General features: G+C 40.1%; 1 protein-coding gene across 1 annotated transcript in view; it reads left to right on the top strand.

The window, feature by feature from the left end:
* Positions 1-8,171: 8,171 nt before the first annotated feature.
* The window catches only part of CPNE8 (copine 8), a 92,668-nt gene continuing 87,431 nt past the window's right edge, over positions 8,172-13,408 (top strand). The window contains exon 1 of the mRNA XM_085217572.1: positions 8,172-8,827. Within this exon, the coding sequence (XP_085073698.1) occupies positions 8,688-8,827 (140 nt within the window). The 5' untranslated portion in view covers positions 8,172-8,687. The remainder of the gene's footprint in view (positions 8,828-13,408) is intronic.

Below are 13,408 nucleotides of genomic sequence, written 5' to 3' on the forward strand. Positions count from 1 at the left end.
GAAATATATAAATGAAAGTAAAAGTACAGTTTGTAATTAGTCTTCTAAATGTGCAATTTAATTACGCATCTATGCTAACTATTATCATAATGAAAATCTACAGGAAAAATGTAAAGGACTAAGCACCTGAAGTTAATATTCAAAGTAAAATATTAATTTGTACTGAAGCATCTGTTAAATTTATGAAGGTTAATTAATTCGTTGTTCACTTCTGTTCTGCTGAGTTCCTATAAGGATGAATTTGACTTACAATGTTTAATTTACTGCAATGATTTATACTTCCAATATACTTAAGAATGAATCTTTTTCTAATTTTCCTCTTAGTCATACAAAGTAACATTCATTTACATTTTTAGAACTTTAGAATTCACAAACTTCATTTTCAATGTTTGTAGTTAATTTCTGATACATAAATCTAATACGTAAATATGAAACAAGTGACTTCTATTCAAATAAATTATATATAGTTTTATTTTATGGAGTTTTGAGCTTAGCTCTCAGCAAAATTAATAATGCAATCCGTGTGAACATTTTAAATTCGGCCAGTTATTTTTGCTTTGCATTTTTTCACAGAGAAGGAAAGTGTTCATGATATTACTGCCTCAACTTTGACAAATGCTAGTTATCCTGGCAGCTGGACAATATCTTTTTGCAGAACAGCTTCACACAACTGTACTACAGTTACCTAAATGGTGTCCCTCTCTACTCTGCCCTCGAGAGGCCCCATCTGGAGTACTGTATCCAGATCTGGGGCCCCCAATACAAGACAGACAGGGAGCTGTTGGAGAGGGTCCAGAGGTGGGCCACAAAGATGATCAAAGGGCTGGAGCACCTCCTGTATGAAGGCAGGCTGAGGGAGCTGGGCTTGTTCAGCCTGGAGAAGAGAAGGCATTGAGGAGACCTCTCTGCAGCTTTCGAGTTTTTTTTTACCCCTTTAGGAAAAGGGAACCTACAAACAGGAGGAGTGTCAACTCTTTACAAGGGTAGATAATGGCAGGACAAGTGGAAATGGTTTTAAGTCGAGGTAAGGAAGATTTAGGTTCGATATCAGGGGGAAGTTCCTTACCAGGAGAGTGGTGAGGTGCTGGAACAGGCTGCCCAGAGAGGTTGTGGATGCCCTGTCCCTGGAGATGTTCGAAGCCAGGTTGGATGGGGCCCTGGGCAGCCTGGTCTAGTATTAAATGGGGAGGTTGGCAGCCCTGTTTGCAGCAGGAGGGTTGGAGCTTGATGATCACTGAAGTCCCTTCCAACCCAAGCTATTCTATGATTCTATGAATCCTTGCTACTATGAATCTGGAATGTGTACTGCTGGTATCTGGTCACTGCCCCATACTAAAAAGTTATTTGAAGATTAATGTTTATTCCACATTTAGATAAATAATGTGTATGATGTCACTTCAGGAAGAAGCATATTTTTACTGGAAGGCAGTTGTTATGAAAAGATGAGAAACAAAACGTTCTCATTTATTGCAGATACAGAATTAGAAGGTGTGATAGTCAACAGCACAATTCAGATTATGGCACTGTTTAATATTTCATATTCTGTTAAGTAATAGAATCTAATTTACCTCCCTTTTGAAAAACATTGTGCAAATTTAAGTGATATTTTGAAATAGAAAACAAGCAATGTATCAGGGCTTATTTGAATGATTTGTGAATAAGTACTTTGAGATAATAGAAAGCAACACGAGGAAACAGAAATATCAAATTAGTACTCTTCATACAGGCAATGAAACAACAGAAGAAATCACTCAAACTCAGAAAATTTAAATGTGGATTTATACTTTACTTTAGTCAGGAAGATTGCTACTGCTCAGCATCACAGTCATGAATTTTAAGCATATTGTTAAATGCATTCCAACATTAATGCCATAGTTGTTCTGGAAGATAGTCAAACTCATTACACTATTTGAGCTACAAATTTTCAGCTTCATTAAAACGCTAATTGCTTGAACATTGCCATGAAATGAGGAAACTCTGATGGACAGTGTTTACAAAAGTCGGTCCGCATGTTGTCAGCTGTTTGTTTTAGGTATTTTAATGTCATGGAAAATAACATAATTCATGGAAGATGGAGTAAATGGCAATGGAGAATAAATAATATTGTAAAAAATGCCATTTTGCCCATCTTAGATGCTTTTTGGTTTCCATGAAAGAAAGAGAAATAACTCTTTGAAGTTCTCACTTATTTCCTCTCCAGATATTTCAGTGAGTTGCTGAAAGAAATTACTGTAAGTCACACTGTCTTTTTGACCATTCGTTAATACTGCAAAATCTTTCCTAATGTAGTTTCTTCCCTCCCCAGGCTCCAGATGATAGCATCCCATAGCGTGGGAGAGGTGTGAGCTTTCTGGTTCCATGTCTAACAGTGGACTATCAAATGTGACAAGGAACCTCAAGAAGCTGTGAAGTTTTCCTCTGAGAAAGTAGTAGGTAAAGTTCTATTTATGCAAAAATTGCATATGTTGTTTTTTTGGCCCCCACAGACAAAAAAAAAAAAAAAAAAAAAAAAAGTTTTATCTTGGGAAGAAGAGAATAAAGAAGGGAATGAGGTAATAAATATAAAATCACAATAAAGCTTTCAAGATGAATTTGTGACAGACCTTTATTGTAAGCCCAACTACATGAAAAATAGGAGAGACTTGGCAACATGTTTAAATTCCATTTACCTTTGAAAAAATACACACAAAAAGCACCTCTTTTTTTTTTTTTTTTCCAAAATGATGAAGCAATAAACATTGCATGAGTAGGATGGCAGGCATTTTTAAAATTTCACTGTTGGTTTACAAGAAGAAATTCGTGAGAGAAAGTGTTAAAAAGCAATTGTCATAAAAGTTTGGTTTTGTTTCTTGCTCTCTATGTTGAATATACACTGTTATCCTGACTGAGATCCTTGTCGGAAGCAGAAATGATGTGTGAACTGATACATAACCCAGATTATATGTTTGTGTGTATTGATAAGCAGTGGATACAATTTACCAGGACTAGTTTATCACCCTCACTGTGCATACATTTGTCTGAATATTTGCAAGAAGGTAATAGACAGCAGCCAGTGCTCCCTGATGAAATCTATGGTGGACACTAGACTCAGAGACACAATTTGTGCCAGTTTCGGCAGAGATATTGTTTTCTTCCGTGTGAGCTGAAGTCTCATTTAGGGTATTAGGAAATACGTGAAGTTCTGTGCACGATTAATAAAAGGCACGACCAGACTGATGTTCAAATGTAGCAGTTTGGGTATTGCTGCTTCTGGGCTCAGAATTACCACAGTGATTTTTGAAATTATTATTATTTATTTTTTCTAAAAATGACTGCATTTGTATTTAGTTCCAGTGAATAAAGTAACTGGAGAACATACTGGTTAGCTGTAGAGGCTAAGTGTGCTAATTTCTTCTGAATAAGTTAATTCTCAGAGCAAATGTTATATACAAAGGCTTTGCCTCCAAAGTTGTATTTCCTAATGGTGGCAGTGATTTTATGAATACCCTGGGAGCAATCTCAGAGAAAAATGAGTAGAGATTAGGCAGAGAAAGAAATTATAAAGTATATTATTACTAAAAGATCTGTAGTGTTCACATATGTTCTGCAAATCCAGCTGATATTTCTTTGAAATATGAAAAGTCTGGAAGTGAGTGGGCATGGCAGGGAAGGATGGAAAAAAAGAATTCAAGTCTTTCCAGGGTAGTCTGAGAATAAAGGAAGTGACCATAGAGGAAGAAGCAGATTTACTCTTCTGGAGTCAAGATACTTCTAGTGCTCAGCTGATCTTGTGATAAATATACTGAGGTTTCATTTTGGCACTGCCCGATTTTATTGAAAGGGAAGCCTTTGACTGCTATTTAGACTCACAAGACAAACTGCTTGCAGACAATCCTTTTGTTACTATTCTTGCTGCCACACTAAATAACACTTGCTTTAGGAGTACCTTAAATTTTCTGCTGCCATAAGATTGTGATGAGTTGTCTTTCCAGAAAAAATGGCTTTAAACATATCCTTACATGTTTCTGGCAACTTGTCCACAAACAAAATTAGTTCAGCCCATGGCTAATTTTAGGGTATATCAATGTATTTTTTAATTCAAAAAGACTTGATCAGTACGATTACTTATCCTTCATGTTGAAATCTGAACAGTAACCTGACCTCATTGGCTACTAAAAACTAGTAATAAAAATACTCCAAAGCACATTATTAGAACTTGAGGTGCACAGTTCATTCTGAGATGAGATCCAGAAAATGTGCTTTCTAGATCTGAAATTCACATACAGAGAAACTACTACAGAGTACCAGTGAAAGACATGAAATGGACAACTACTAGACAATTTTGAGAGTGCTTCAGAGGCCTTTGCCATTTTGAAGAGCTTTTTAACAGACTGAAAACTGTGACAGGATTTGATATTACTGCTGGCATATAACCTAGCATGACTGTGCTAATTCTATGAAGAGTGCTTTCCTCAGGATATGGAAGGAAGGAGCTTTAGGTTGGACATCAGGATGAATTTATTCACACAGAGGATGGTCAAGCACTGGAATGAGCTGCCCAAGGAGATGGTGGACTTCCCATCCCTGCAGGTATTTAAGAGATGTGGATGAGGTGCTTAGGGACATGGTTTACTGGTGGTAAATACTGTAGTATTACATGTATGGTTGGACTTGATGATTTTAAGGTACTTTCCAAACTAAATGATTCTATGGTTCTGTGATTCCATGATTAACAGTTTTGCTGCTGTCTCTTCTGGCCTTCATCAAACTAGAAACAAGCTTGAAATAGTCCAAGGAATCCATGATGAGGTACTCATTTCACTTGCAGACAGCAGGGATGTATTTCAAAGGCTTTGATACATAGGCCTAGATACTTTTTTTTACTAATGAATGTGTTCTCTTTGACATCTGTGAAAGTGCAGACATGTGCCCTTAAAGAACTAGTATTTAAAGTGAAATTCTTGAAGAAGTGGAGATTTCTTCCTTACACCAATCCCTTATGTCAGACACCTCCTTTAGATTTTAGCATTACATAAACAGAGCTTCATCGGTTATTTGTGTATTTTAAAAGCAGACTACAAAATTATGCAATTACAGAAGATAATTCATGCTAGAAGAATGATCAGCACATTGCCTTATGGGTCGTTTTTAAAGCCTGTAATCTGGATTCAGCCATGGTGCTTTCTGATAGTTCCATGCTAAATGTCTTGTCTTTGCTCAATGGACTAAAATAACCAATGTCAGCAAAGAAACAAAAGAAAGCTAAGCATAGGAATCAAAGCCTGGAAAGAAAGATGTAAAAGTCCTCAATTAGGACTGGCATTGTTTCAGTGCTATGTTCAGCTATCAGAAAGGACCAAGCTACACCTAAGTAAGTTCACTCCCTTATTTCACTTCCTGAAAGAAAGACTTTGACGGCAGCAAGGATAAAAACATGGTGTTTATAGGATGTTCATCAAAGGAATTACTCAACAAATACTTGAAGAAGAACCAGGGAATATATATATTCATCACAAACTTGGGCTTAGTATTTTGGTTGTTGTGCAAGTGGTATGTTAGAATGGCAGTTGTTTTGCTCCAGTAATGCTGAAGCTCATTTCTAAGCTCTTCCTCATATTCTTTCACATCTGCAGAAGAAAAAATGCCATTCTGAGTTCCTAACTTCCGACAGAATAGCTTATATAGATTTTATGTGCGTATTTGTTTTTAGGGCTGTGAATATTAAATGATAAAACTTTTATTGAAATGTCAAATTAAGAATCTGCAAGGCAGAATGATGAGGAAGTAGAGGGGAGTAATCAACATTTGCATCTTGTGGCATTTGGGTTCAGTTACAGTGCTGAAACCTGGAAACAGCAGTGCTCTAAAGCAATAATTCAGTGTTACATTAGAGTTATTTTGGAATCTGTAGCTTGTTCATCCTGTAATTACCTCAAGTAAGGCCCTCATTCCTAAAATTAGGTTGCATATATTGAAACAAGATATGTATCTGTCTGATAATAAGCAATGGCTGACAATAAGAAGTTAATGATTACAAAAGAGGAAAATGTCCAGCTTTCCAATCCAAAATATTCAGAATCAGTAACCTTACTAAAATGTAAGCATAGTATATACAACACAACAGCCCTGATGTTTCTTTTGCACTGTAATCTGGTAGCTATTTTGTACACAAATTCCAGATAGAGTATACAGTCCTAATCTGTAGGCATAGTCACCAGACCTCACTGGCACTTAAGAATGGCATTTAAGAATGAGACAAAACATGGTGCCTCTCTGGAATTAAAATAATGTATATTTAGAGTATTGGTGCATATCTTTCAACTCTCTTTTGCTTAATTTTTAGTTCCAAACTTTCCCATAGAAATCACTTCCAGTTCTTGAGAACTATGTTCTTCCTTGAAGCAGAAACATTAGAAAGAAAAATATCTCTGCCTTGGTAAATGCGATGAAAGAACATGGATATGTCTCTAGCAATACTGACGACATGAATTGCCTTAGCTACCCCATTATTTTCATCGAATGCCATATTTATGGAATCAACCATTTCCATTTTTGTAAGCAAATCAGGAGATTAAAATCAGATAACATAAAAATATAACATCATCAAAGAAAGCCTTATTCTAACCTCATATTCTGTCTTCAGCAGTGATCTACAGTGGCTTAGTAGGGAAGAGTGGAAGATCATATTACACTTACATGATATACGTTTCAGTTATCTGTGCCAACAGTTATACAATATATAGCAATGTATTATATCTATATTATATCTATTCATGTTTTTAAAGTTATTCATTCTTGCACTGTGAGCTCCTCTGCTTAAGTTGAGATTTTTACAGTCGATTATGAAAGAGTGACTAACAGTATTATAAGGCTGAAAAGGAGTTTAAAGGTTTTTTAGGAATTCTTAGTCACCTAGCACCCTGTCCCTACTTGGCATTAGTCTCTCAGAGTATCGGCAATCCTTCACCCATCCCTTCTCACCACTGTACTGAAAAAGATAAGAGTGAACTAAATTTGCTTTGTTTATTGGCAGTTTTGGCTTTCGGCTTGCTGGCACAGCTGACTGCAGACACACCTAGCATACTTGCGAAAGCTTGTGGCTTCTTTTCTGCACTGAATACCTCAAGCAGGCTGATTTAAGAGGAAACACCATGGTGATATCTAATGAGCAATGCTTTGCATTCAACAAATGGACAAGAGAAGGAAGAGGAAGAAATGAAATTCAGCTCACACGTTCCTGAAAGCAAAAAAGCAGAAGACTGAGCAGGGTGTGAAGTTGGAATTTTTTGAATAGAGATGTCTGTGGTACCTTCCTTGGGTTTCTGCCACCAGATATGTCCTGTGAACAGGACCACCTTCTTTCTGTGCACACTCTTCTGTCTGTTGGCTGGGAGACAAGAAGGTGTCTAATATCAGGTTTTCCTTTAATTGTTTTTTGATGTACTCACAGCTCCACTGCCCTTCTCTGGACATACTCCATGGCCTCAATGTCTTTATTTAGTGAAAGGCCAATAACTGAACACAGCAGGTGAGGTGTGGCCTCACTGGAGCCAAGTACAGGGGGAAAGCAATGTTTGTGGCTTCAGAGTAACCCCAAATAAACACACAAAACTCCCTTGTTTCTATACATAGAGCCATGCACAGCCAAGGTAGATAACATTTGTAAAGAGTTTGGGCTGATATCCTGTGATCTTTGACTTGCCCTACACATCATGTAGCTGCAGAGGTTGTAGTTATGTAGTCACGTTGTGTAAATATGATGTATCATCTAATTACAACTCAATCAGTTCTGTTGTGTAAATACAGGTGACTGCAACACAGAGGTTCCCTTGTCTGTGCCTTACTCTCTGATCCTTTCTTCCCATAGAAGTGCCATGAGAAATGAGTGTTTGGAGCCCCTTATGTACCATGGAACTGAAAGCAAATCAAACACAAAACGATGCGAGACAGAAGGTAATCGAACTTTTACAATTACTGTGAATTATTTTAAACAGATTCAGTATGGTGGAATTAATGGTTTTTAACGAAAGACAGAGGCATGAGAAGACGACATTCACATTTTAGTGTATCTAATGACCAAGGCAGAAGCGCATCTTTTCACTCCAGAGCCTTCTAACACAGTTTTTTCGGCAGAAACCCGGCACTTTCCCTCCCGCCTGAGGGCGGCGCGGGGCGCTGAGGGGCAGCGCAGGACGGAAGGGCGCCCCCTGGCGGCGCGGAACGCTGTGAGGGAGCGGGCGCTCCTCGTAGGAGAGAGCGAGCTTCCCCTTTCCTTTTAAGTTGGTTTGTCCGCGTGAGCCACGAGTTCGGGCCGGCAGCGGGCTAAGGCGAGTGGAGGACCCGGCTGGGCGGGGAGAGGTCTCCCGTGCAGAGCCGCTGTGGCGCTGGCGGCGCGGAGATCCTCTCCCTCGTGGACCGAGAGGGTGGGCTGCTAGCAGCAGCGGGACCGGACGGGACGGGCTCGTCGGCGCAAGGCAGAGAACGGCAGGCGGGCGGCAAGCAGCCGGACTCCGCTCCCTTCAGGCGGCTCCCGCTCGCGGTGACGTCAGCGCCCCGTTCCTCAGTCGGCGGTGCGAGGCGGTGCGGAGCGGAGTGCCCGGGACTCCGCGCGCGGTCAGCGGCCGTCGCACCGCAGAAGGGCCGCCCGGCGCCGCCTCCTCCTTTCCGTCCCTCCCTTCTTCAGCGCCGGCCGCCCTCCGCGCTGCCTCATGTTCGGGCTGGAGAAGCCGCCGGGGCAGCAGAAGGTGGGCAGGAGTGGTGGGTTCCCGAACATGGCGTCCGTGGGGGATTTTAACGTGCTCAGCTCCAGCATCCCGGCCACGAAGGTGGAGCTCTCCGTGTCCTGCAGGTGAGGCGGCGGCGCGGAGCGGTTTCCCTCCCGCGGAGGCGCGCTGTGGGTCCGCGCCTCGGGCAGCCCCGGAGCAGTCGGCGGTGGAGCCGAGCCGGGGAACGCTGCGCTGCGCTGCGTTCTCAGTCGGCGTTTAACTTCTGGAGCTGTCCCAAGTGCCGCAGAGGGGAAGGAAAAAAACTCCCATCCGGAGTAGTCCTTTAGTATATTTGTAAGGCTCTCTTGCAAAACTCTTAGGAAACCTGGCGCGGAGCCTCGTCACGTTTTGCCCGACCGCTGCTGCTAAAAATGCCGACCCCTAACACGGGACGCAGTGTGTGCTGTTCTGCTCCTCCGCCTTTATTTGGCCCTGGTTTGTTTACCGGGATTTCAGAAATAGCGCGTTCTCTCTTTGTGAAACACAGAGACGTTTTCATTAGCGGTCTGGAATTATTATTTTTGTGATATATTTTTTTTATGTTTGTTTTCGCTCTCGTTTTGCCATCTCTTTAAATATGCCCCAGCAGATGAAGAGCGGCGGTTCCTCTCGCCAGCAGAACTGGCAGCTTCTGGCAGATAACTTGAACTGTCGTTGTTATTTCCTGATGGGAAATGAGACAAAGTTTGTGCCACTCTGCTCCATTTTCTGCTGCTGTTGCCTGGGAGTTACCTCTGTTAGCACTGCTGCTGTGAGGGCAGACGTTCAGGGCTCGGAACTTCAGTCAGACCACTCCCTCTCTTCCCTTTGTATGTTTGTATGCTAACGGATTTTTGTTTGTTCGTTTGTTTTTGGTAAACACACTAAATATATTCCCTTAATAAGTATGTTTTAGTGTTTTATCATTAAAAAAATATGAGAATGTGGCAAATGTAGTAAGGTTGAATTTGGAATACTGGAGCTATCAGTGGCTGAGATGATGTGAAGGTGCTGATGTTCAGCCTATCTCCACAAAGTTTACCTGCAGCAAGCACAGAACCCATGTTTGCACAGAAGGGATTCTGTTAGGTGTTAAAGCAAACAGGACCGATAGCATTACTTTAGGTTCTTCAGATAACCTATCAGAATTACAGATGTCAGAATTCTTAATGCTGCTTTTGACCCAGTTCATATATAAAGGGAAGATTTTGGGTTTTTTTATTCCAAAGTTTGCTTCTATCAGCCTGCAGCATCTTCTTCAAGCCTAAGTTTCATAGTTATTTGAAAATGCATCCAGTCCTTCGTAACTGCAGGTGTATGACATAGGTGATCATAGCTGACATTAGTTATAGCTAATCTTAGGACATTGTTTACATGTTAATTTCTTTGTATGTATCTTTGACATACTTTCAAAAGCCATCCGTTTTGCTTAAACAAGGGAAAGAAAACTTCTAAAAACATCTTGTAATCCTGATAACTCTTGATGTCAAGTGTAGGATAGGAATTTCCAGGGTGATTCCCTTCTTGATGTTCTGCAGTGACAGCTTTTGATTGCAAAATCATGCTTCAGATCTGAGTGTGAAATGATTGGAGCAGAGATTAACCATAAACACATGGTTGTGAATCATCTGTAAAAGCATTCCTAGGCTAAAGCTCTGGAAAAATAAGGTTAAAAAAAATTGTGAAATACAGTGAGAGTCAAGCGTGCAAAGTTCAGCAAACGCTGAAATTCTTTCAGAATTAATAACTGTTTATTTTCAGACATATGCAGAGAAATGCTTTAAAAACAATTTGAGTCATGTTGTTAGTTTTCCCTTGGTATTTACAGAGTTGCGGAGCCAATTTGGTTGCTAGTTTACATCAGTAGTTACCAGCTGATCATAAATCTTTTGTATACGTATTTTTTGTTTTAAGTATTTGTTTTGATTATAGTAAATGTGGGAACCTCTTCCAGTTTGTAGATGTGCTGCAGTTTGGTGGGCAGGTGAAGCAGTGCAAGGTGTTAGGTTCCATGTCTGGCTGCGCCACAAAGAAATTTCAGATTCTAGTCAACACTTTTACCTCTCTGGTGTTTTTTTGTTGTTTGCTTATTGTATTACTTTTTTCAGCGAGGATACAGCTTCTACTTGCATTTTGTTGTGGTTCATCTGTTGGCATTTCCTAACTCATTGTGCCTGGCATGCCCACGCTGTCCATGTGATCAGACTAGCTGGGTGTCAGTACTGTGCAGGTGGGATTGCACTACAGGCCAGTTTGGTGGAGGGGCTGGAGGCAGGCCTTTGGGAGACGTGCGTCTCATATGATGGGTAATACTTTGTCTATGAAAAATGCATTCAACAGATGTCTTGGATGTTAGTTGATACTCTTGGGGTTTCTTTATGGCCAAAAACCTTTCGTATAATACTCATTGTTTATTGAATGCCAGCCAACTACTGGCTGTAGTTTCACAAGTGCTAGAAAAGCAAGAAAATAATTTTTCTAATAATTACTATTCAGTGTCTATCAAAGAAGAAGTTCAGTCTTTTTTCAGCTCGTCTAAGATACAGGTTTATAAACCTCTAAGATTGTTTTATCAGGGATCTGTATTCTATGACTCAAGAGCCAGATTTAATGTAGCAGAACAACTTAAATGTGACGCCTGGGAGGATCCTCCGGTATTGGCAGAAGTCCAGGGTTGTCTAGTTAGTTGGTCTTGCAGTCATCTCCCTTTGTACCCAGTAGCTCCCTCCATCATGTGTTCATGGTCTGATGAAGACCTGCTGTGCTTTTTGTTTTTTAAATTGCAGATTGGCTTTGCTTTGGATGATTGTCATATGGTGGAAGATGGGATCAAGACCTTGACTCTCCAGTCGATGTGTGAAAGAGAATATGGGTTGTTCTTTTATATTTTACTCTGCTATTGCTTTCCAGCCAAAAAGCTTATCTTACTCCAAAGATGCATTTGCACAGCACACTGTTTATAGGCGTGTGCCTAGACTTGAATCTACACTTACCAGCTGCAGGTAGAAACTTGTGGTCTCATGTGAGCTTGAGGTAAACTTCAGGCTGCGTTAAGGGGAAGAAAGTAACAGGAATGTTTGAGATTGCTCATCTGGTGTCTGGGTGTGCCCTCATGTGACAGCCGGAATGTGACACTGCTCATATTCTTCATTGACTACAGTCAAGTTAAATGTAGGAAAAGTGTCACAGTCTATTCTTATCTTCCCTGCTCTCAGTGGAGTTACATACACAGTGGCTTTTCAGTTTTTGTCATGATCAATATAATGGTAATCTCTGCTGCTACTTTTTACTGGGTGCACTGATCTGGAGTCTCCTGATTAAACCACAGCCTTTATGAAACCTTATCTTGCAAGGAAGTAAAGAGTTTCATTGTGCCTCATGTTAGTGTTTATTTGCCTACTGAGGAGGTGTCAAACAGAATTATCTTCCTTAGAGTAATTTCTGCATATCTGTAGAAAAGTGAAGAAGTAGTTTGATCTCTTTATGACGTGCAGTCATAAAGCCAAATCTAAAGCAAAAATGTAGCATCACAGCAGGCACTGTGAAGCAAATGAACTCTGTCCCAGCTGAAACCAGGACCTGTCTCAATGATGATGCTACAGATATCTGAGAGATGGTAAAATTCTTGCAAAACATTGACACAGCTTTATGCTAAGCTTTATGCAGAAAAAGGTGAACTGTCCTCATCATTCTGTGTTTATGCTGGACAGGTTCTGTATTCCCATGCCAGGCATAATGTGCAGGAAGGCAGAGTAGACTCCTTACAGTTGGTTCAGAAGTATAATTGGTTGTCTGTGCCTGGTTTGGATCAGTTCTATACAGTTTCACAATTTGTACAGAAATTTAATATTAATGAATGGGATGAATGGAATTAAACAAATCCTATTCTCATTTATGAGAATAATCTAATTTCAGGTTTCTTGCATGGAGGAAAATGTATGGCCTCAGGATTTTTGCCTTTCCATTTGCTTGACAGTCTGAAAGTCTTAAGCAGTTCCTTTCTAGTGGTTGTGGTATCCAAAGCATGTTTGATTTTTTCTTTGATTGTCATAAGGACTGATTTCTAGTAAGCTCTCTTCTCTCAGTCAGTATGTTTACTTCCTTGTTTTTGTTTTTTTTTTTTTAGAAATCTGTATGGCAGAAAGATGCAATGATAAAAGATGTAACAAATTATTTGAGCTTGTAACTCCATATAGTACAGAGCAGAGGATATAAAATCCTGATTCTAAGTCTGCTTTTCATTTTCCTGTCGTTTTGTGTATATGTGTCCAGACTGGTTACAAAATCTGCTTATCCGTGTTTATGGATGGCTGACAACAGGAGGTTGATCTTGCATGCTTTTTCTTTGAAATGAAACCACCTAGACAGCCATCTGGCTTCAAGAAAAACATATAAATGGCTGATGGCCTCCATCAAAACAATCCTAGAGATGCATTGCTGATAGACTGTATAGTTTGTTTTTTCCTGTGTGTGCATGTATTATTTGAACTTTAAGCAGAGCACACATTAACTGTAAAATTTAAGGCAGACCTGTGGCCCTGTAGATGCAGTCTTGCCACTGTTGGGACCAGTTACCAAGTTTTGTACCGTGTGAAGTCTCAGGACTTGCCAGGTTTTGTCTGAACTTGTCTTTGCCTACTTGGTGCTCTGTTTGGATTTTCTTGGCTACAAAAGCAGTTTTTCTG

The sequence above is a fragment of the Meleagris gallopavo genome, chromosome 1, assembly GCF_905368555.1.
Source record: "Meleagris gallopavo chromosome 1, MGAL_WU_HG_1.1, whole genome shotgun sequence".
Lineage (NCBI taxonomy): Eukaryota > Metazoa > Chordata > Aves > Galliformes > Phasianidae > Meleagris > Meleagris gallopavo.